Below are 25,309 nucleotides of genomic sequence, written 5' to 3' on the forward strand. Positions count from 1 at the left end.
ATAGACCTTGTGGTGTCAGTGGCGGTTGCTTCGCACTGGAAAACCAGTGACAGGAGCGTTGAGGTTTCAAAACTCACGATGGCAACAACTGCCACGCTCTGTCAATCACTGGTCCCGCCTACTGCGGGGAAAAAGGAACCATTTTCTTTCATCACTGCTAATTTTTTATTTTTTTTTGCTGCAAGGCGTAAGCATTTTCCAGACTGGGAGACCATACCCCTTGTCAGAAACCTCAAGCACATGATAAACAGAATATAATGGATTCATTTCTCCAGTGGGAGCATTTTTCATGCAGGGGACCTGGTTGCGTGGATGTGCAGCCGTGGTGTAATTGTCTGGCCTGTGCTATTTATAGAACACTAATGTGTCGATGTCTGACAGAAAAAAAAGAAAAGAAAAAGAACACAGGCAACTGTGCTTGATGGCTGTGCATCTTTCAGTGGAAGAGTGATGTTCTCAGCGATGGGAAGCAGTACAAGGTGTATGGAGCAGATGATTTCAAGAGTGGTGTGAGGCTCAGTGAGTTAAGGCTCAGTGTTCGTGTTTCCTGCAACTGGAAATCCTCTGTGTCAGGCTCAGGCCTTGGCAGAATGATCACATCTCTGTCGGGCTCTTAATCCCCCAGAATCCTTCAGGGACACTTGTTATGTGGCCTGACTCTGTGCTCAGACGCCAACTTTTGCTCTCAACTGTGGATAGGTGTGCACGTGTCTCAAACGACTGCAGGGCGGAATATGTAAAAAGAAGAGTCCCAACGGTAGATTATTGGAGGTGCCCATATTTTTTCCAGAAGGGAGGATAAAGGTTAAAGGTTTATGTTCGTTTTGGTCTCCTCAACAGCAAGCAAATAAGCAATCAATGATGACACAAGCCGTAAGACTGACATGGAGACAAATCAGACTGTGAGTTAGGATGTGTGCAGTGAATGAGAAATAGATAAGCTACAATCTAATGTTTGGATGTTTATGTGCATTGTGTGGTGCTATTTATTCCTGTTCTTAAAAGAGCAACTTCGATAGACAGTGTGTTGTAATGTATTTTTGTTTAAATTTTTTTTTGTTAATTCTTGTTATGTATTTCTCTACCCCAGGAGAGTACAATTTCCAGGAGAACTCCATGCCAAGAAAAAGTCTCTTTGAACAAATTGGACCTTGGGGTCAAGCAGTACCCGACATGCACGGAATTTCTGGATCACTGGACAAGTTATATATACATTCTCTACTTCTTTAAAATCTGCAGCCAAGAAAGCTGGGTTCCATAGTTTGTTTACGTCCCAGAGGAAGGTGCAGACATGTTACGTTTGTTCCGACTGCCTGTCATTCAGGGCTTAAGCATCCTTGGCTCTTGTCAGGTCACTCGTATTGCAGTCTGTCGGATATGTCACTGCTGTCTGTTTCCCTATGAGGCTCTGTGATGTTTTTACCAAAGCACAGCATCCACTATGCCAAGTGAAAAAAGAAAACCAGCAGAGTCACAACTCCTAAATGCGCCATATTCGAGAACCGGAAAGTACCGTTTGTGGGGCAGTTCGTGAACATCTGCTCTACGAAAAACAAAAAACAAAAGGAAAAAGACTTTAAAGTATTAGTATGTAATATCAGTGTCTTTTGATTTCATGATCATAGTCAATATGCACATCTAAAGCATTCATTTAGGTCATTGTGATGCAAAATTTTGATCTTGTTGTCAGTGTACCTACAGGTAGCGATTTACAGCTAAATTTGTAAAACGTAGAAATGTAGTAAGCAATCTTTATCCCGACAAAGCAACAGTGAAAATATCTAAAGTGCATATGCCTAAAATATTTAAAAGGGGAATCGATGTGAAATGAAGTCATACTGAAGAAGGAGGGTTTCTGGTCCAAATCACTGGTTATGTATTATGTTTGTGGTTCAGTGGGCTGCTATCAGTCCTCATGATAGAAAAAACTGTCAGATTAAATCAGAGGGGCACGGCTGAGCCATTATTACCAGACAGAATAAGACCGGTACAAATAGAGAGATCAGTCTACAAGACCATGATATAAATTATCATATGGCTCATTATACCACACAGACAGAGGCAGAGAATGTCTGGGTTTTGCATTGTGCTTTTTTATTATTTAAAATCTTTTTTTTTTCCCAAGAACAAAATGTTCTGCTGGGGATTATACGGCTTTTATCAAAGAAGCCCTGGAAGAAATCAAAATGGTGTGTCAGGATTTTCTCTAGCCTCAATTATGAGTTCTGTTTATTAGCAAAATTGTCTGGTTATATTAGCAGCACAAAGCTATAATTTTATTTAAAATGCACATGCAATGTATAATTTTTTGCAGTGCTTATTATTATTCATTTGACTGAATGAGTAACTGACTAAGACAATGTTCGTAGAAAATGTGTATTTAAAGGGAAACAATATATAATAATGTTGATTCTTTTGCAATCTGTTGAGAAAATCTGGCTTCACGTTTTATGGCAAGACAGAACTTGGTGTTATTACTGCCTGGGTCAGAGGTCAGAAAGGGAAGTGGGATATTTGAGTGAAACAAAGTATTGCAGCAGACCTCATCGCTGCAAGAGGCACTGGAATTGAATAACCGGTTAGAGTTCAGAAGAGGAGGTCTATACTTAGCTGTGATCACAACCACATCCGTTTCAGCCATTTTTGTACATTTCATGGCTAGTTGCTTATTATCAGTGACATCGGTTCACCTATTGCTTGGAACCATTCTCATTTTATAATTTTTTTTTTTTAAATATAATGACCGTGAAGCCTTGATAATCAAATAAGCACTTAACACGCAACTATTCCCATTAGGGCTAATGGTGTCCCCATTACTAGGTAATAAATTAGAAATATTTTGTTTGGTTATCTCTTAGACATAAAAAAAGTAAACACAGGCTTAGCAGAACAAAAATATAGGGTCAATCTGTATTTATAACTTTTTCCCTCAAAGTTATAATCTTATAGTATATAACTATGCCTGAAAAAAATCGCCATAATACAATTTCAGAGCTTAATGCATCTGCAAACAAGGAGTGGTACGGTCTTCTTGTCAGTACCCCAGTTGGGGTAGATATGCCCCATACACCTTGTAACCCCAGATAGCACACATACGTTGAAATGACACTGATTCCATATCAGACAAAAAGGTTGAAACAACGTTGATCTTCAAATGTTTCACTTTATATCAACATTGAATCGAGGTTTTGCCCCCATCGATTTTTCAATATTGTAAATCTGACCAAGAATCAATTCAGTATTCAATTGCTGATAATTTAACATTGACCATAATTCAACACATTTAAGTATAATTCAGCATTGAAACAATTACATGGTACTATCTGGGAAGGGAGCAGGGCGGTAGATCAGCGAGGGATTGGCCTGCAGCACAAAGCCCCGAGAAAAGCAGCCAGTCTGCAGAAGGTGCTTTAAGCGTAGCGCATTGAATGAAGAGTAACGACAGGCGCCCTTCACTTTCGCACTGCATACGAGAAGCGGGAATGAGACCGAGGTGGGGGTCCCGACACCTCTGCCCCCATCCTGTTTTGTTCCTACATCCAGCCCAGAAACCAAGCTGACAGCGAGTCGGACGTCCTGCGTTTCTTCACTGAAGTGCTTCAAATTATAGCAGCTCAGCTGCCAAAGACATATCATCGAAAGAATAAAGAACGGACAGCATAACGAAGAAAACATGTAGCGGAATATATATATATATATTAAAAAAACGCATCAGGTGATAATAGGAATAAGCTGATGTAGTCTGACAACTTCTGCTGAATGGAGGAGCAGATGACTGACTACGCAGGGTCTGGCTGGCTGGGATCCAAGGTGTAATGTAACTGTTCTGAGATTTTTCGTTTTTCAAAAGACGTTTCATCAGCAGTGTCTGGATGGATGGGTACTTCTGCACTTATGGGCTTGGGAGAAAATTAAATGAAAGCAGGCCTTTCTTTGAATACACTGTTACCATTAAAAAATGACAACAATACTAATTAATACTAATTAAGAGCAGCAATCAAAACTAACAAACTGAAGTGTGTGAAGTTCGCTGGGAAATTTTAATACCTCCATAAACGTTAGTGAGACCCGAAACAAAATGAAAAAAATCTGTATAATTCAGAGAGAAGAACTGAAATGTAGCTTGCGGAAGTATACTTTTAATGTCAGATTAAGAGATCCGAAGTTTGCGCTCAACGTTGACATACTGCTTGCGGAGTTAAATGGCGCCATCTGGTGATGGACAGTTTCATCATGTTTAACTTTCTCCTTTGATGACAGAACTGCGAGAATAGAACACAACTGACAAATTATTTTAATATAAAATGCAATAAAATCAGATATAATTTTTCCCCTTTACTTGGTCTGTATAATTGTGAATAAATGAGCAGCTACACAATCATACAGGATTATTCTGTACAGTCATATTATATATTTTGTTCCATGCATGTATGAATCATTACATATTATTTAAAGGAAAAATAATGCATTCATAAGAAGGACTTCTGAAATTATACAATGATGGGTGCATTAAATAGTGACAGTACCTTACAAAGTTGTAATGTGAAAGACAGCACAATTAAAATTTTCCTACAGGTGTACCATGTATTGAGTTAAAAGGAATGTATGCTAAATTTCTTTTTACGATCGACTTCACAAGTGGCTTTTAGATGTCAATGACATTCACAGGGTTACAGAAAACAATTCATGAAATACCAGTGAATGATAAAGCACAGAAATGGCAGCCGATTCACACAACATTGTTCTGACAATCTGAACCATCAGACTTCGTTAATTAGGTGAACATGAGGATAAGTGTTTATCGTAAACGCCTCCGATGACATTCAGGGAGGCCCTGTAGCGGTTCATCACGTTGCTTCGCTCAGGGTTGTTTTTTCTTGCCATCTGCCAGCGTTCTCAGCGATCGAAGGCCCCAATAGAGCACCGAGAGAGTGATGAAGACCTAAACAAACAAAGGCACGCTGTTAGAATGTGGGTCTGACTCCTCTGCCAGCAAAAACATCAAAAACAAAATGTGAATGGCTAGAAAAGCAAACACGACTGTGAAGCAAATGGCTCAAAAGTAGAAGTACCTCAGAAGTGTGCTCGAGGTTTTGAAGGGCTTTGTCATTTGTATATATTCATTAAATTTTTGTGAATAGCTAATCCTACGAAAATAAAACATGAAACGTCTCCCAGAGAGATACAAGAAATATAAAAATGTACTTTGGTCAGAAAGAGGCAAATCACTTTCCCATGATGCATCAGTATAAGGTCGCGGGGTCACTGGTATCCGAACGCCAAGGGAATAGACTGGGAGGTTCCGCCAAAAACCGCTCTGGCGATTCCACTCCCCCTCTGTGTTCTAGGCCATAAACTGCATCCTACCCCGCACTGCGTGCCAAAGCCGTCCCTGTCCATCATAACTGTGGCCTGATGGGAAAAAATGAGCGTTTCCTCTGGAAAGCGCAGCTGTTTTCCTCAGAGAGCAAGAGCGGCGAGGCCTGGAATGCCTGCACTCTTCTGCGCCTCAATACCTGTCCTAGCAACAGGTTCCCTACTGGGGCGGGGGGGGGGGGGGGGGGGGGCTTGCGAGGGGGAGCAGTGTGAGCTTGGGACGACAGCCCACAGCTTATTATTAATCATTTTTATGTGGGGCTTTCTTACGGGAGTCTCCAAATAAAGGCTTGACTCACGCAAAAGTAAGAATATCCTGTTAAACCTCCCCCCCCCCCACCCCAAAAAAAATAACCACACATAGAGTGAGGCTTATAAATGAACCCTGATGTGGATTCATTTACACGGGGATCGTTCACAGTACGTTTCACTTGTACTTACACCTTCATGTTTATCATTTGGGTCCAGGCAACGACTTTTAAAGGCATCTGCTAATGAAATCAAAGGACATGGGATTTCACTCTATCAGAAAATTATCTGAATAGTGAAAACGTAATTTGTACAAGAATCCTCCAGAAGTCATTTCTGCCAATACCTATAATAGAGACAGACACGGGGTAATACATTAAGACGTTGGTTATTATCTAAATGCCTTTTTTTGTTACTTGTTTGTGCTATTTTAAGCTCGAGGAAAGAAATTCCACTGGAGATGCTGAAGATTTCTAAATGACCAGCGTGAAACAGCAATTTCACCCAGTGCTCTTCTGCAGACCCCTGAGCGTGAAACACAGAGCAGCACGAGCAGATTAACATTTTCTTTCCGAGTGAATGGCAGAGCCGTAAAGGCAGAAACCTAGGCTGCCCCCCCCCCTTTTTTTTTTACACACACGGGAACAGCTGTTTACCAGACGCCCCCCCCCCCGACCCCCCCGCACCTCACACCGCATGTATTCCCTTAACACTCCCGCCCATTGCCTCCCTGAACTCTGAAATCAGGAGTCCAAGCATAGCAGTACTCATCACGTTATGCAAAATGCCACGATTGGCCAGGAGGCCCTTTTGCAGGCTGGTCACATGACCCGGGCCTCGGCGCCATTCCATGGCACGGAAACAGAGATGGCAAAATATCGAGAGCTCTTTAGCCTCGGGCTTTTACAGAAACACATAATCTACTATAACGTTAAAAAAAAATAAAAGAATGAACAAAGTGCAATAACATAAAAAAATCCTTTTAGTTTAGGGGGTAAAAAACAAATTCTCCGACACCCTTGTCAAGAGCCAGCCGCACAAGAGGAGGAAACCCAAATCCGGAGATGTCGGGGGCAGGAGCGGATTTAACGCGGCTCCGAGGAAAGGCGCTCGGGGCCCGAAATGAAAACAGGCCCGTTCTGGCGATGTCAGCCGAGTGATGTATGACCTGTAGCGGGATGTTTCCGAAACCCCCGCCGTCCATATGGCTGCCCACACGTTACGCAGCGCACAAGCACGAGGAGAGACGCTCGCTCGCTCCACATCTGCGGCCCAGCAGCAGGCCGGGGGGCGGCGGGCTCCCTCCACTGGGGTCCCACCCCACGGCCCCGTCGGCGGGGGCTGCCTGGGGCTGATCTTTCATGGGTGCCGACTCCCACGCAGATTTCCACAATGGGGCTTATGGCAGCAGTCTCACGCACATTTGTTTTTTATTTTCTTGCTTATCTTACTTCCCTGGGACTTGCATGGTATTTGTAATCCATTTAATCTTTTAGCTAATTAAACACTGTACAAAACTCCTGAAAATATTTGTAACTGAAGGCCCCGAAAACTAAACGTGTACACAGATACAGTATTTTTTTTTATAACAAAGTTTCCACAATAGTAATGCAGTTTTAGTTCCTTAGTTTTGAAATCCATTGGCTCAGTAGCAGAATATCTCCCGGTCCAGGGCTCACAGTATGAGTAGTGCAGTGCTCACCACAAATAGTGGAATATTTTCCTCTTCCAGTGACCATATCATGAATAGTGGTACGTTTCTGATTTTAGTGGTCAAATCCATTACAGGAGGGTTAGAAAGGATGAATACAAATAGAGAATGTGCATCACAACCAAGATATAGCATGAAGTTGCACTTAATTTGATGTAGCAGTATATGCACTGTTATAGTTTTTTATATGTAGCAGTAAACACCTTGAATTAAACCTGCATCAGTTAAAAGAATTCATATACAATTCATGTAAGATTTAATACAATTTAGCACGGAGCAGAAAAACTGCTGTACACAGACAATGTGCCACTATACAGAAACTTAACTGATAATAAACTGAAATTAAAAATCGAACAAGGCTCGACCCTTGACTTTCCATCAGGAGCTGTACAAAGCCAGCTGAGGGTATGAATTCACCCCCATTACCAACTTCCCTGGATGACAGAGGTGTGATTCTCTAGCCACTCCCAGCGGCTGCCTGCAGGGGGGCAGGTTCTGGGGTGAGGCAGCTGGGTCACAGCTCACACCTTAACAGCATGGCTCCTCGAGGGGGGGGAGTCTGGGGACCTCGGCTTGGAAAGTTGGCGGTGACGACGGGACCACATCCAGAGTGCGTGGACGAGCAGATAAATCACACGGAGGACATGTGTCTCGCACGGCTCGGGCCCCCGCACTTTGATGGTGCCATCGGGGAGGCCGAAGCCATAGACCTCCGTCTCCCAGGACTTTCTGTAAATCAGTTCAATGGGATTCCAGAAAGAACAGCGAAGATTGATGGGTCTCTGGGGACCGGTAAGCGACTTGTCTCCCCCCCATCTCTTCTGGCTCCTTAGCAACCCAAAGCCTCTACCCCCCCCTTTCTTTTCCCTCTCCCCAACCTCTCCAAGGTTGCAGCAGGTACCAAGGAACACAAAGCACATTCCTCTCCTACTGCCTAAAGGGGCAAAAGGTACTGCAGTGCCGATAACAGTGTGACAGGGGTGGGCCAGGGCTGATGTTATACTGTAAAGGGTAACAAGGTACAATACTGCAGTGCCGATAACAGTGTGACAGGGGTGGGCCAGGGCTGATGTTATACTGTAAAGGGTAACAAGGTATAGTACTGCAGTGCCGATAACAGTGTGACAGGGGTGGGCCAGGGCTGATGTTATACTGTAAAGGGTAACAAGGTACAGTACTGCAGTGCCGATAACAGTGTGACAGGGGTGGGCCAGGGCTGATGTTATACTGTAAAGGGTAACAAGGTACAGTACTGCAGTGCCGATAACAGTGTGACAGGGGTGGGCCAGGGCTGATGTTATACTGTAAAGGGTAACAAGGTACAGTACTGCAGTGCCGATAACAGTGTGACAGGGGTGGGCCAGGGCTGATGTTATACTGTAAAGGGTAACAAGGTACAGTACTGCAGTGCCGATAACAGTGTGACAGGGGTGGGTCAGGGCTGATGTTATACTGTAAAGGGTAACAAGGTACAGTACTGCAGTGCCGATAACAGTGTGACAGGGGTGGGTCAGGGCTGATGTTATACTGTAAAGGGTAACAAGGTACAGTACTGCAGTGCCGATAACAGTGTGACAGGGGTGGGCCGGGGCTGATGTTATACTGTAAAGGGTAACAAGGTACAGTACTGCAGTGCCGATAACAGTGTGACAGGGGTGGGCCGGGGCTGATGTTATACTGTAAAGGGTAACAAGGTACAGTACTGCAGTGCCGATAACAGTGTGACAGGGGTGGGTCAGGGCTGATGTTATACTGTAAAGGGTAACAAGGTATAGTACTGCAGTGCCGATAACAGTGTGACAGGGGTGGGCCAGGGCTGATGTTATACTGTAAAGGGTAACAAGGTATAGTACTGCAGTGCCGATAACAGTGTGACAGGGGTGGGCCAGGGCTGATGTTATACTGTAAAGGGTAACAAGGTACAGTACTGCAGTGCCGATAACAGTGTGACAGGGGTGGGCCAGGGCTGATGTTATACTGTAAAGGGTAACAAGGTACAGTACTGCAGTGCCGATAACAGTGTGACAGGGGTGGGCCAGGGCTGATGTTATACTGTAAAGGGTAACAAGGTACAGTACTGCAGTGCCGATAACAGTGTGACAGGGGTGGGCCGGGGCTGATGTTATACTGTAAAGGGTAACAAGGTACAGTACTGCAGTGCCGATAACAGTGTGACAGGGGTGGGCCAGGGCTGATGTTATACTGTAAAGGGTAACAAGGTATAGTACTGCAGTGCCGATAACAGTGTGACAGGGGTGGGCCAGGGCTGATGTTATACTGTAAAGGGTAACAAGGTACAGTACTGCAGTGCCGATAACAGTGTGACAGGGGTGGGCCAGGGCTGATGTTATACTGTAAAGGGTAACAAGGTACAGTACTGCAGTGCCGATAACAGTGTGACAGGGGTGGGCCAGGGCTGATGTTATACTGTAAAGGGTAACAAGGTACAGTACTGCAGTGCCGATAACAGTGTGACAGGGGTGGGCCAGGGCTGATGTTATACTGTAAAGGGTAACAAGGTACAGTACTGCAGTGCCGATAACAGTGTGACAGGGGTGGGTCAGGGCTGATGTTATACTGTAAAGGGTAACAAGGTACAGTACTGCAGTGCCGATAACAGTGTGACAGGGGTGGGTCAGGGCTGATGTTATACTGTAAAGGGTAACAAGGTACAGTACTGCAGTGCCGATAACAGTGTGACAGGGGTGGGCCGGGGCTGATGTTATACTGTAAAGGGTAACAAGGTACAGTACTGCAGTGCCGATAACAGTGTGACAGGGGTGGGCCGGGGCTGATGTTATACTGTAAAGGGTAACAAGGTACAGTACTGCAGTGCCGATAACAGTGTGACAGGGGTGGGTCAGGGCTGATGTTATACTGTAAAGGGTAACAAGGTATAGTACTGCAGTGCCGATAACAGTGTGACAGGGGTGGGCCAGGGCTGATGTTATACTGTAAAGGGTAACAAGGTACAGTACTGCAGTGCCGATAACAGTGTGACAGGGGTGGGCCAGGGCTGATATTATACTGTAAAGGGTAACAAGGTACAGTACTGCAGTGCCGATAACAGTGTGACAGGGGTGGGCCAGGGCTGATGTTATACTGTAAAGGGTAACAAGGTACAGTACTGCAGTGCCGATAACAGTGTGACAGGGGTGGGCCGGGGCTGATGTTATACTGTAAAGGGTAACAAGGTACAGTACTGCAGTGCCGATAACAGTGTGACAGGGGTGGGCCGGGGCTGATGTTATACTGTAAAGGGTAACAAGGTACAGTACTGCAGTGCCGATAACAGTGTGACAGGGGTGGGCCTGGGCTGATGTTATACTGTAAAGGGTAACAAGGTACAGTACTGCAGTGCCGATAACAGTGTGACAGGGGTGGGCCAGGGCTGATGTTATACTGTAAAGGGTAACAAGGTACAGTACTGCAGTGCCGATAACAGTGTGACAGGGGTGGGCCAGGGCTGATGTTATACTGTAAAGGGTAACAAGGTATAGTACTGCAGTGCCGATAACAGTGTGACAGGGGTGGGCCAGGGCTGATGTTATACTGTAAAGGGTAACAAGGTACAGTACTGCAGTGCCGATAACAGTGTGACAGGGGTGGGCCAGGGCTGATGTTATACTGTAAAGGGTAACAAGGTACAGTACTGCAGTGCCGATAACAGTGTGACAGGGGTGGGTCAGGGCTGATGTTATACTGTAAAGGGTAACAAGGTACAGTACTGCAGTGCCGATAACAGTGTGACAGGGGTGGGCCAGGGCTGATGTTATACTGTAAAGGGTAACAAGGTACAGTACTGCAGTGCCGATAACAGTGTGACAGGGGTGGGCCAGGGCTGATGTTATACTGTAAAGGGTAACAAGGTACAGTACTGCAGTGCCGATAACAGTGTGACAGGGGTGGGCCAGGGCTGATGTTATACTGTAAAGGGTAACAAGGTACAGTACTGCAGTGCCGATAACAGTGTGACATGGGTGGGCCAGGGCTGATGTTATACTGTAAAGGGTAACAAGGTACAGTACTGCAGTGCCGATAACAGTGTGACAGGGGAAATTTTTGTGTTGCAGCTGCTATTTACATAAATGACAGGAAAATACAGACATGAGGTATGCATAAGCGTAGACATAAAACCAAATTACAAAATGCAAAAATATATAGGTGCAAATAGGCTAAATGCACAAACATGATGATTGCACAAATATGCAAAAATACTTTTCTTGTGCAAAATAAATGTAAATATGCATCGTGCAATCGCTCTTTCTAGGGACTCCATTGTTCTGTTGGGGGACTTTAATGCTCATGTGGGTAATCACAGTGAAACCTATAAGGGTGTGATTTGGAGGAATGGCCTGTCCAATCGGAATAAACAGTTATTAAACAGTAAACAGTTATTGGACTTCTGTGCGAATCCTAGTTTGTCCATAACAAACACCATGTTCAAACAAAGGGGTGTTCATAAGTGCACCTGGCACCACAGCAACCTAGGTTCAAATGATCAATTTTGTAATTTTATGGCTGGATCTGCATCCGCATTGTTTGGACACTTGGGTGAAGAGAGAAGCTGAGATGTCAACTGATCACCATCTGGTGGTGAGTTGGATCCGATGGCAGGGGAAGATGCCAGATAGACCTGGTAGACAGTGACGGTGTGTTTGGAGTGTCTGGCAAGGCTCTTGTCTGGGAGATCTTTAACCCGCACCCCCAGGAGAACTTGATGGGTCCACTCCCAGGGAGTGAGGGGACATTGAGCCTAAATGAACCATGTTCTGGGACTCTGTCTGTAAGGTTGTTGGTGCCTGTCACGGAAGCAGTCCCCAAACCCAGTGGTGAACACCAGTGGTAAAGGGAGCTGTCAGGAAAAAGAAGGCCTTCCGAGTTTGGTTAGCTCGCGGGAGTCCTGAAGCAGCAGACGGGTACCGGCAGGCCAAGCAGAATGTGGCTTTGGCAGTCGTTGAAGCAAAAACTCGGGTGCGGGAAGACTTTCGGTTGGTCTCGAAAAGATTCTGGCAAACTATCAGGTGACTCAGGAGGGGGAAGCAGGGCTTTACCCAGCATGGATGGAGAACTGTGGATATAGTCAAGCGGTTTAAAGAATATTTTGAGGACTGGAAGACTCAGAGGAGGACTTGCCCATCTCTTGGGCTGAGGTCACTGAAGTAGTCAAAAAAATCTTTGGTGGTAAGGCTCTAGGGGTGAATGAGATTCGCCCTGAGTTCTGGAAAGCTCTTGATGCTGTTGGGCTGTCTTGGCTGACATGCCTTTTCCATCATTGGGTGAATGCTGGGGACAGTGCCTCTGGATTGGCAGGCTGGGGTGCTCATCCCAATCTTTAACTAAGATCACACTCCTCAGCATCCTTAGGAAGGTCTATGCCAGGGTTCTGGAAAGGAGGATTCGCCTGTTGGCTGAACCTCGGATCCAGAAGGAACAATGTGGATTTTGTCCTAGTCGTGGAATGCTCGACCTACTCTTTACCTTCACAATGATACTGGAGGCTTCATGATGCTTGGAGTTTGCCCAACCAGTCTACATGTGTTTTGTGGACTTGGAAAAGGTATATGATTGTGTCCCTTGGGGGGTCCTGTGGGGGGTGCTTCAGGAGTAGGGGGCACAGCATCCATTGTTGTGAGTCAACAGGTCCCTGTACAAATCAAGAAAGAGCTTGGTTCACATTGCCAGCAGCAAGTCTGACACATTCCCGGTGGGTACTGGAATCCACCTGAGCTGCCCTTTGTCCCCAATTCTGTTCATAAGTTTCATGGATAAGAATTTGTAGGTGTAGCTGAGGGGGTCCGGATCAGGGGCCTCAGGATCACGTCTTTGCTTTTTGCAGGTGATACGGTCCCGCTGAAGTCATTCGGCTGTGGCGTGCAGCATGTACTGGGGCTGAGTATAAGGTGGCTCGACCATCTCTCCTGTGGAGAAATGAGTTGCTGCCTGTAGCGGAGGAGTATCTTTGGGTCTTGATCCCGAGAGAGGGAAGAAGGCAGCAGGAGACTGACAGATGGATCAGTACAGAGTAATGGAGACCCTGTACTGTTCTGTTGTGCTAAAGAGGGAGCTGAGCCAGAAGGCCAAGCTTTTGATTTACCAGTCGATTTATGTTTTTACCCTCACCTATGGTCATGAGCTCTGGGAATAAGTTTCCTCCGCAGGGTGTCTGGGCTCAGCCTTAGAGACAGGGTGAGGAGCTCTGACAATCAAGAGGGGCTCAAAGTAGAGCCGCTGCTCTTCTGCATCGAAAGGATCCAATTGAGTTGGTTCAGGCATCTATCTCAGATGCCTCCTGGACAGCTCCCTAGGGAGATGTTATGGGCATGTCCAACCAGGAGGAGGCCCCGGGGAAGACCCAAGACACGCTGGAGAGATTATATCTCTCAGCTGGCCTGGGAACGCCTTGGGATTCCCCCGGAGGAGCTCGAGGGGGTGGCTGGGGAGAGGGAGGTCTGAGCATCCCTGCTTAGACTGCTACCCCCATGACCCGACCCCGCATAAGCGGCAGATAATGGATGGATGGGTGGATGGATGGATAATAAAAGCTAACAAGAATTTCCTGTTGTCCAAAACATTCCTAATATTTTGTTATACAGCTACTAGAGCATAACTTTGGTTCCCAAACCTCTACTCAGGGTCATTCCATGTAATTGTTAAGTTTCACCACCATCTCAGTTAGTTAATTAACTGAATTAGCTAACTTCATAAGCTAATGCTTACCAAAATGTGTTAGTGCTGAAGTTCAATTAATACATGAGTATCTTGGATGGTAACTGCAAATACAGGGGTGGCTTAAAGACAAATTATTAAATGGCTAAGCTAGAACACTTTCACAGACAGAAAATTCTAGTATTACACCAACATAAAAATATTTTAAACTTTCTTTGGTGGTTTAAAACATTCACATAGCACCGTATACGTCATATGAGAAAGCGGGGGCCGTTTCTAGCTGCTGAAAAGATCAGGGGCTGAGTCAAGTTAACCTGGGGCTTGACTCTTTTTTTTTTGAAGGATGATTGGCATCGGGGCTAAAATACTCGGGGCTAGCCCCTAAAATACTCGGGGCTAGCCCCTATAATACTCGGGGCTTGCCCCTAAAATACTCGGGGCTTGCCCCTAAAATACTCGGGGCTAGCCCCTAAAATACTCGGGGCTAGCCCCTAAAATACTCGGGGCTAGCCCTGAAAAACCTCGGGCTACAGCCCTGAGTGAGAGAGACACATGCACAAAAGTATGCGTTTCACTACAAAAAACAGGAGCAGCAAAAAGAGCAGCCGACATCCAAACACAGGCGTCTTCACACTTCTACTGAAGGATTTCATCCCACAAGGAAAATCCTTCATCCTCATTCACTAAGAAGAAATGTCCAGGCTATAAACACTGAGTTGCTAAACAATCTAACCTCTTGTGCCTCATTTACCCATAATGCAGCTGGCAATTACAGCTAGTGCTGGGACTAGAATGTTATTAGTACCATCGAAACCATAACATCAAGCAGACAAGTAAAACATCTTAAAGGATCTGTGACAATGCGCCGATGCAAACAATATAATAGCTTTCAGATGTTGAGTTGCTCCCAAGAGAGGCTAATCACTGTCACTATGGAAAGTAAGAGGGCGGCTGACAATAGATAGAAAGGAAGGACCAGACTGAGGGACCAGGTGCATGCCATGGCAAACTGTAGCCCATCCAGCAGCATCGGGGACTGACGGCTCATACCACGCAGAAATATGACACACTGACTCAGGGCAGAAACGGCCTGTGGTAACAGGAACCCTTTGCTGAGAGATAAAGTGGTGTGGACTGTCCGTCGAAAGAGGCGTGGTCCCAGGCGGGTTCCGTTCTACCGTTTCACATCATGTGTAGGCGGTAGCCGGGCCCTTTCGACTTGGGGAAACTCAAATTACTCCACACTTTGCTTTTCAGGACTCTGCGTTTTTTTTTTGGGGGGGGGAAAGAAGATATTTCCTTTCCGTCCCTCAGAGCTTTCGGATGATGTCATGAAAAAAAAAAAGTTTCCAGACTTTTAAATGATCGTGCAACCTCCTGAGCGATGTCAGTGTTTCCTCAGCCGTCATCCCCAGAGCACCAGAAGCCTCTGCCCCCCCACCCCACCCTTACAAAGGCAACACATGGGGCTAGTCCTTTCCCAGAGCAGACTGCAATAGAATCATCTGCAAATATCATAACTTAACCTACATTTTAGTTAAACTGTATGCAGGTGAACTTCATAATATTTTTGAAAAATGTGTAGCGATCATGATTTTTCGTTCGCACTGAGACCAGACAGATAAAAAAAAAAAACTTTATAGAGCTAAAAAAAAAAAAAAGCACCACACAGGAAAACCCCATATTTGAAAATATTATTAATGCCATCTTGCTAACTTTTACAGCAGTTACAATGTATGAAAGACATAAAGCGGCTAATTTGGTGGACGAGGCACTCGAATAAAGGCTGAAGCAAAAGCAGTGGTTGGCTTTACAGCGAATGATGCACTTAACACTTTAATACACCTCAGCATCTAGTGAAAATATAACAATCTCTTGTCAGATGGCCCTGGGGCAATGAATCACAGGCGCGCTTCTCGAACACGGCGGGGCTGTGAATAGCGGTTCAAAGTCCCACCATTAAAGAGTCGTTTTACACCCCAAGACAGGTGTATTTTTATTAGCCCCCCCGCCCCCGCCCCCGCCCCCCCCCCAGCCCCGACGGTGATGACTTCATCGGTGGGTCACCGCCTGGCCCAGGAATCCGCCGGGTAATTACTGGGGGACATGCAAGGATCTGGGCCGGCCCAGCCACCCCGTCCTGTCGCCTTCAAACACCCCGGCCCAAACCATGTGTTACATCATTAGAGTCCAATCACGACCCCCCCCCCCAAACACAGGCATGGGCTCCATGTGTGCCGCTCAGACAATGGGGGTAGGCATGGCCTCATGGGTTTACTGGTCCAGCCTGCTCCTTTACAAGGGAACCTCCAGCACAACAATAAAGACCAGCACTAACTTTAAGGGGCTGTATATCACAGGAACGTCACTTAAACGCTGCAGTACCCCTATTCCCCTCGTTTGAGCTTTCCCATCGAACGCGTATGAATATAATTATATTTTTTGCGGGTTTCCCACAGCTAATCGATTGGAACGACTTAAAACAACTTCTCTGTTCGAAATGAAAGCCTTGGTCATTCACATCAAGTCTCGGAGTTACTACATCATCGCCTAATTTTAACTTCAGTACAATGGCTTCAATTGGTACAAGTTTAAGGGCCGCTCAATTAAAATCGTTAGGCTAACTTACTGTACGTTTCGTAAATGGGCATGTTGAAACATTTAAAAATAAAACGGTACCCTTATGTATACTAACGTGAACTACAAATAAAAATCAATTCCGGGTCAGATATATTGGGTAAGCAGGAGCAAGGTTTCAGGTTTTTAATATTTTTTCTAAATTTGAAAGTGCACGTTTTTTTAGTGCAATATAATCATAATTGATCAATTGTGAGAAACAAGTGCCAGATCAATGTTTCTCTTATTATAAATAAATCCCTGATGTAAAAAAGATGCCCCACCCCCTTTTTAACACCTGAGCAAGCAGATGTTTAGCAACACGATAAAAAGGACAATTCAGCTCTCATGTGCAAATCTCATCAGGCCCCTCTAGTTAGCTGCAGACGTTTCTAATTGGATCCATGAGGGCGGCTCTCGGGGGGGCGAACGGCAAGGGGGGGAGGGGGTAATGAGGGGTCAGACGCGACCCGGAGCAGCTTCGCCGCGCTGCCAGAAACCTACAGCAATTTTATGGTCAATTGGGCCACGCATCTGGAGTCATACATCACTGGCCCAGCAGCCAGGGCCCAGTGCCAGACCGCAAGCTCACGCACACACACACACACACACACACACACACACATGCCATCACACCTCAACAGAAAGTGTCTTCATCGGCGCAGCCCCCCAAAGGCTAAGAACGATCACGTTCTGAAATATCTGAGGGCCACTCTCGTCTACGCTCTGATCTGCTCAGTCTGCTGGGGCCGACCCCTCCCAGTTCACCCCTGGCATTCCCATTATGTATCGATACTTTAAGGCAGGAAGTGATGGACAGGAAGTTTCCACCCCCAGATCCAGAATGGTTCACCTACTTCAGTTGATACCGACAGCATAGGTGTAAAGTGCTTCACGCAGTCGGCCTTATAGAAAAGCAGCAAGACGAGGCATCGGAACGTCTCCAAGATGGCCGCCTCATACCTGTGGAGGGAAAACATACAAGCTTCTCTTTTAACTTGTCTTTTAAAAATACGTTTAATTTAAGGGACAGGCGAGTGCACGCACCTCTGCTCGATGACGAACCCCAGGGCGGTCAGAGAAAGCAGGATGTAGCCGGTCATCAGCAGGAGGAAGGTCGGGGACAGCGTCTGCAAAACGGCCGAAACCACGGAATAAACACTGAAGCGTCGCCGCACAGAAACGAGCCCTGCACGCTGTTTTTAGTTTCACGTTGCTAATTGTGTAGCCCGTAAAAACTGTGTGGGAAACACATTACATGTAGCTATGGCTGGTTTAGCATGAGAACATTTCCTGCATGCCAGCTACAGGAAGCTGTCTGAGCAGGTGGATAGTGGCTGGAACACTTCAAGCTAAGCCTTTTAATTGGGGGCAGACCAGCAGCCAGACACCCACAGATGCCCGTGTGACGTTTTTATGCGTTACGTTGAAGGCAAACGACACCAGCCGTGCCAGAGTGGGGCGGCGTCACTGTAGCTACGACGTGCTGCATTGAAAGTGGGCGATGCTTTATGCCACATTAAATATCCATCAATCCATCCATCTTGAGCCCATCCCCATCTGTAGCCCATCCCCCCAGTACTCACTGGACAGGATACCAGTCCATCACAAGGCACATTCACACACACAGACACACACTACGGTCAACTGAAGAGCAAATTTCCAAAACTCACTCAGTCCTCCAGTGAAGCCTAAAGTCAGGCTTCCCCATCACATATTATGGGATTGGAACCATAATTCACTGTGTCGTCATATAATCCAACAATGAAAAGAATCTGCCAAAGCTCACAAAGTCCACAGAAATGGCGCTTACCTACTGAATGGGTTTTGGAATTTTTCTCTTCTGTTTGGAGATGCCAACATTTCCTATCAAGGTAATGTCAGATTACATTACAAGATTCTGGTTTTCACCACACTCCTCGTGCTGATGATTGACGAGAACATGCATTTCTATGATACCTCCATGCATGAGAATAGAAGGACAGCCATGGACATTAAGGTGGTCGCAGGGAACGCCGGCCAGTCATCATAACGCTCATATGGACACCTCAGCATTCATGTTGGGGGAGGTGGAATCAGCGGGTGCTGAGGGGTGCTGCCAGACCGGTGAAAGCACACGGTCAGTAGAAGATGACCAGCCGATGCCGTTCTTCTCTTAGTTAAGACTTCCGCGCTCCCAGAACGGCCCCAACCTTTCCAAGGATACTGAACCAAGACAGCACTGGCTGTAACTCACATATCTCTCAGTGTTTTTACCCTTTCAGGGCACTAGTTGTTCATCTGTATCTCCAACGGTACTCTTCAGAGGTTGAATAAAAACAGAAAGACACATATGCCAGCCAGGCCCTAAAAGCCATGCAGAGACGGCTTCACATATTATTACTCTCAGGATCCTGAGATAACATAATTACTATTATTAAGATCATCATTATGGTTATTATAATGACCAAGCAGATGAGAAACTTGCTTGGTTCTGTTGAGTCTGGAGATTCAGTCTTCGCTAAGGACACAATAACACGCTGTAATTTGTTTGTGATTAAAGTGTCCAAGATTAACCTCTATAACTCAGTTCTGTGCAAGGCTAACTTGCTGCTTAAAATGCCTAAAATAAAAGCATTATTTGGTCCTCCAAGAAGTTCCAACAAGACCCATCAAATGGCACTATGAGGAATTCTGTGCTGTTCATATGAAAAGCAAATTTACAAATCAATCAGTCCAGTTTATAAGCAAGTACCATCATTGTGAATTTTGGCAAATTTAACAAGTTCTTTGTTGGATTACAAGACATCGGAGTCAGTTTTGGTTCTCAAAACCGTAACACATGATGAAGAAGCCTGTGCGGTTCCATAATGACGAGAAAAGAACTGAGTGAGTTTCGGATATTCAGTCGTCATATGCACAGGTATTATTTAGAATCCAGACAGGGACCCCGTTTTGTTTTCCTATGGGAAACGGTGATGGATGCTCCTCGAAGGCCGGCTGGCAGAGACCCGGGCGGCTCGACAATTATGTCGTTTGTGTTTACTGGGAGACCACCGGGCCGGCAGTGGCGTCGCTGCTCTCAGGGAAGCGAGTATTCCCGGGAAAGGCTGCTTCGCTCGCCACAAGAGAGGGAATGCCACAGAGGTGGGAGTCACTCGAGGCGGGAGGCGAGGGTGGGGCGCCACATTTCGGCTAACCAAAACTATGCCTGGGGGAGACGAGGTTTCCAAAGATAACTGTTAAAAAAACCCAAATTTAGATCTATCGGTATTTCTTTAGCAAATTCCTTGTTATGTTAGGAATTGAAATTCCACACACCTTGTACTCAGTGAGCCACCTTTGTTTTGGTCGCCCTCGATGTTTTTTTGAGATAAAATCCTAGGACGCTGGATTTAGGATGGGCCGTAAAGACAGGAAGCGCACATACCTCTTTCGCTGCGAACACGTCGTCGTAAACACCCAGCAACACGGCAAACTGCAGCGTGACATAGGCTTGGAGAGCTAAGGCCCAAGATGGGTTGTGAGGCAGCTCCTTCCCAGTAATCTGGAAGTATAAGGAGAATATAAGCTTATAGGATATAACAACATTCCTTACGCCGCTAGACAGAAACGACACAGAAATCCTTCATTTAACGTCTGAAATAAAAACCTTAAAATAAAACAGAGACTAATATTATTTAGATCAATTATCATGGTCTAACAAAACTTCCCATTGTTAAATGATTTTGAACGTAAAGGTCAAGCACACACAATGTGCAGTGCCACATATAATGTCCCTGTTATGGTCCCATGTACGTGTGAAAAATACCGCTTCATATTTCTGTCTCATTCTACAGCTATCGCATCAATTATTGCAGGTCTCTGGAGCCTGTCTTTGTGGGGCCTGCTTAAGCTTTTTATCCATGCATGGCTTTTCCTTACATCAAAACCGCCTGTAGGTATTTTAGTCCAGGGCTCTGTTTTGCGTCAGACAGCGAGGTGTTCGCTCCAGCTAACCCCCCCCCTCCCCAAAACCCCCCCCCCCCGCTTCCCCCCTCCTTTCTTTCCTCAGAAATATCAATGTGTGCAGTCTGTTCCTCTCTACGAAGCCTTTTAAGATATTTTTGTCAAATTTCTGCTCCCCCCCCCCCCCCCCTCCTCCACATGTTTAGAATCACCAAGCAAACTTTAGTGCCAATTTAATTGTTCGGGAGAACGTGCGTTTTTTTTCCCCCCCTCCCCGTTCGCTATGGAGGGTGAGTGGCGAAATATGTGCCACAGTCAGCGCAAATTCAAAGCAAAACCACTGGGGCTCCCGTCGGGGCGACTTCAGCCGGCAAATAAGAGACGCCGTTTGATGGAGAGCCCAGCACCCACAAGCCTGCTATTTAGGGACAAGAGAAAATTAGCTCATTGTGTCCATTCCGGGCTCCACGCAGAATTACCCGTCCTCATAAACCCCTATTATGCTTCACGTCTTTTATGGAGAGATCCTGCAGGCCGTTGAAATGAAACATCTTTCCCTCAAAAAAATCCTGCCAAATTAACTTTAAAGGCATGGAAGTGTGCAAGATACGGCATTCAAATAAGGCAAGAAAATGTATCCCGATTTGTGAAAATTCTGTGATGGAGGAAAATGACTTATTACCTTCAATAGATGATTAAGTATCTTGTACATATGGGTGTTGATCCTGAGTCTGTCTCTCTATCTCTCTATCTATCTCTCTATCTATCTATCTCCTTCATTCTCAAACTGCAAATGAGAAATCTCTGGGATAGATGCTTGGCGTGTACCTCTGGCAAGTCGGAGACGCAGCCCAGTCTGGGTTTTCCGGGTTCCCACCCGGGTCCTTTCAGTATCACCGACAGCTTGTCTGTGATGCCTGGGCTGCTCCAAAATCTCCCCCACAAGTACGGATAGTAGAAGAACTAAAATGGGGAAAAAGGACAGAAACAGCTTATGCAGAGACACTTTCATTTGCGCTCCGATTCTGTTTCGTTGTTTCTCTGTTATGTTTGGGGAGGCACGGTGAGGGCCTCGATCCTGCCATGTGTGTCTGAAGGTTGCATCTTCTCCTTGCCTCGCGTTGGTCTCCACTGTGTACTCTGGTTTCCAAAGACATGCAATTACACTAATCAGCATCTCCAAATTGCCCATATTGCATGACTATGTTTGCGTGTGTGCCCTATGACGGACTGGTACCCCATCCGGGGTGTTCCCCATGTGCGCCACGCTTCCTCAGATACTTGATCCAGGCTCCAACTGCCCTGCACTGCAACCCTGCACTGCAACCCTGCACTGGATAAGCAGTTGCATAATGGATGAATGCATGTTACCTTTTCACGTTACCATGTGTGATCGGTGATGAATCGATCTGGAGCAGCAGCGACCACAGTTCCATTTAGATACATCTCCATTAATCCCATATGTCACGGCATCTCTGCAACCTCAGATCCTCGCCAGGAATAAGACATTACTCACGCAAAACTGCACTCGGCACAGTCAGAATCTGGGCAGTGAAACCGTTCAAGGACACCATTCTATCAGTGGTACAAAAGGTTGCATCATTTCCAAAGTCGTTTTACTGGACTCCTTCACCTCTGCATGGTGGTTTGTTTAAAGCAGTAAACAATGTTATGGTTACAGCGGGGGCGGGTGGGGCTGGTGAGGGGGAGGCCATAGTTCTAGCAGTTTCCAAGCACCAGCACATAATGATTTTGTGACTCTGAGAATTCAAAAGGAATGTGCACAGAGTCGTTAATTTGGATGCAAATAAATTGCTCGTTCGGGTGGAGGACAGATTAAAAGCTCACCAGATAGGCTATTGCTGCTGTGTTGTTTCCTTTTCAGTATGCTATCAAATATTTACATGTTTATGAATATCTTATAAGTTTTTAACAGTGCCTCGCTGTTTCGAGATGCATTTCTCGTTTTCCTCCCGTCTTGCATAATGTAACTCAAACTCTGCACTCGGTTTATCATTTGTCCTCTTGCAGAGTGAAGGGAAGGTGGGATTAAAGTAACGAATGATGGGAAAGGCTGGTAGCTTTTTGGGGCGAAACAAAGACCACATGTTGAACCTTAAGATCGTGTCTCAAAAAACTCCATAGAAATGGTGCATTTAAAAATAGCTAAACCAACAGCATCTACGCTGCAAGCTTGACACGAGTTTATCTCTCACCATCTTCCCTGCAATGATCATTATCCAAAATTTAGTTTGCACGTTTTCTAAACTTTTTTTTAAATCATAGAAAATGTGCCATAGAAAATCTTATAAAATGCTGCATAGATTTTTGCATTGATACTTAATAACATGATTAGTTAAACAGATAAATATTTATGAAGACAAATAGTGGCATCAGTATGTTTCTGGGGGCCAAAAAGCGAAAATAAAAATGGATGTGGAAAGTCGATATGGTAAAAAATAGACCTTTTATTTGTAGGATCATGGCGGACAGTAGCTTTCCTGAGGCTGGCTATAATTCACGACTGGAGACTATGGGAAATTGCTCAGTATTCAAATGGAATCTGCATATAGCGGCTGGCTGGGCAGATGGAAGGAGTAACATACAGCGGGTTGCAGCGATGCCTCTTATTAATCAGGTGGGGAAGTCAGGCACCATGCCGTGGATAGAGGAGCAAGAATCACTGACCTTGGATCAGGGTGGGGAATTTGGAGCATCATTTAAGAAAGCAGTGATGAACAATCATGAAAAATGATTTCAACAATAACTTATTTAAAAACTACATTTCCATTCCCATACTACAAACACAGAACTTAACATCTAGCCATATTCAGCAACGCATTTGTTTTGAAAACAAACCTGGATTGACATGATTTCAAAAGTGTTGATTGGATGTGTGAGTCCATAGATGATCTTATCAGTTTCGGGGGTAAACGTACCTAAAACAGGACATGTAAATCAATTCTACAAGCCCACCACATAACAGCCATAGTCCTCCAGTCAAAGTCAGAAGCCAAATATGTCACTATGTAGTCTAGGTCAATGTCCTTGGTATGAGCAATCCTGGTTAAAGATTACATTAATGAAAATACAGCCATCCTTTTGGCAAACTACTTTCCTGTGTGCAGTAATGAGAACTATGCGAAAGGTATGGAAAAGATCAACTAACAGAAATGGTTGTACAAAAAGAACGTAAGTTAAATATCCCATGTCTTCTCTTGGTACAATAAAGAATGTATGTGCATGTCTATATTACATATCTATGCAAAAATACTCACCAAATATTCGATCCCATATAATAAGTGTACCACCATAATTCTTGTCAATACAGTAAAGGTTCCTTCCTGTAGTTAAATATATTAAGAGTAAAAAAACATTGTTAAAACTAACCACTAGCATTCAACCCTGTTTTTATATCAATGATAAAAGGAGAATATCCTTACCATGGTGAACCCGGTGATGACTGGGGGTGTTCAAAACCCATTCCAGGGGTCCCAGGGTGGTTACTAACTGAAGGAGGGAGACGGGGTTACTGCAGGCCCAAACGATTTGCTGAGAGCGTGAAACAGCATCCCTCTCACGTAATATTGGGATGATGCTCTTACTAAGCACTGAATCCCGACTACTGATCTTGGGAAAATATTGAATTAAAATATTCCATTTTAATCCATTACAAGTACTTTCTGTCTGACACTATGTAAACACATCGCTATCAAGTAGAATTCCACTCCAGCATGTGTATTTTTAATCTAATATGTCATGTAAAGCTACAAAAACTATTTGAAGAATGATAAAATAGCCATTATAATGAGAATAATAATTGGTCAAAGAAAAAAAAATCTTACAAAGAAACAAAGTAGATGATGGTAAAGTATATATCCAGACTTAAACGTACCGAAAGTTCATCAAGTTCAGGCAGCTTAGTAAATAATCAAGAATAAAGCTTATTTCAGATGCTTTGACCCCAAATGTTTGCTAAGCGCAGTCAGACTGCTGGAAACAAGGCAAAAACAGGAGGGGTTGGAAATCATAGGGACCCTAACGGCCTCCTCTCAAACTATGTATAGACCTAATCTCTTTTAAATGACATGCTACCTGCCAATAAATTACTTGGCACAAAGAATCTAGACATAAAAACAAATTACATCCTTTAGAAAAACACAGCTCTTCACAATTTCGTTAATAGCATACTACAATTACTGTGACGGCTGGCAAAAGTGCAGTCACGCTTCTGTTTGCGAGCTTTTATTAAGTGTCATTAGTTTTTATTAAGCGGAGATTTGATTTTATGAACGCGAGCATAAATTCGTTGAATCTGAATCTACTGGGAGGAACTGAGGGAGACAGACACTTGGCAAAGCCCCTTCCCCTGAGTTTCTCAAGATGCTCTGTCATCTGTTTATCGTCCAATCACGTGGAACCCTTGTGATGTAGCAACAGTGCAGTAAATAACACTCGGCCGTCCATAGCGTGCCCGACGATGCCTGCGTCCAGGCACAGATGTGTTCGTCTTTGGAGAGCAGTCTTTAAATGCACGGTGGAGAAAAGCCACATCATCCCTAAGGTCGGATGTCCTTCGTATAAATGAGACTCAAGGTGCGTGAAGTGCTTTTCGTCAGCATTTCCTCTGGATGCCACTGAGGAATGAAGAATTTATCCACTTGTGTTGCATGTGATACATATCCAGTCTCCCTACTGCACATTGAACATGATGTCTACATCCTGAATGGGTCTGAGGCGCCGTTCGTCATGGTCGCCTCC

At 45.1% G+C, this 25,309-nt stretch overlaps 1 protein-coding gene across 1 annotated transcript in view; it reads right to left on the bottom strand.

Annotated features, from left to right (window-relative positions):
* Positions 1–4,322: 4,322 nt before the first annotated feature.
* The window catches only part of agmo (alkylglycerol monooxygenase), a 42,719-nt gene continuing 21,732 nt past the window's right edge, over positions 4,323–25,309 (bottom strand). The window contains exons 6-13 of the mRNA XM_023802699.2: positions 23,992–24,058; positions 23,827–23,892; positions 23,408–23,487; positions 21,377–21,511; positions 20,031–20,147; positions 17,669–17,751; positions 17,479–17,584; positions 4,323–4,942 (exon numbers count right to left, since the gene is read on the bottom strand). Of these exons, the coding sequence (XP_023658467.2) occupies positions 4,862–4,942; positions 17,479–17,584; positions 17,669–17,751; positions 20,031–20,147; positions 21,377–21,511; positions 23,408–23,487; positions 23,827–23,892; positions 23,992–24,058 (735 nt within the window). The 3' untranslated portion in view covers positions 4,323–4,861. The remainder of the gene's footprint in view (positions 4,943–17,478; positions 17,585–17,668; positions 17,752–20,030; positions 20,148–21,376; positions 21,512–23,407; positions 23,488–23,826; positions 23,893–23,991; positions 24,059–25,309) is intronic.

Source organism: Paramormyrops kingsleyae, chromosome 9, assembly GCF_048594095.1.
Source record: "Paramormyrops kingsleyae isolate MSU_618 chromosome 9, PKINGS_0.4, whole genome shotgun sequence".
NCBI classification, from domain to species: domain Eukaryota; kingdom Metazoa; phylum Chordata; class Actinopteri; order Osteoglossiformes; family Mormyridae; genus Paramormyrops; species Paramormyrops kingsleyae.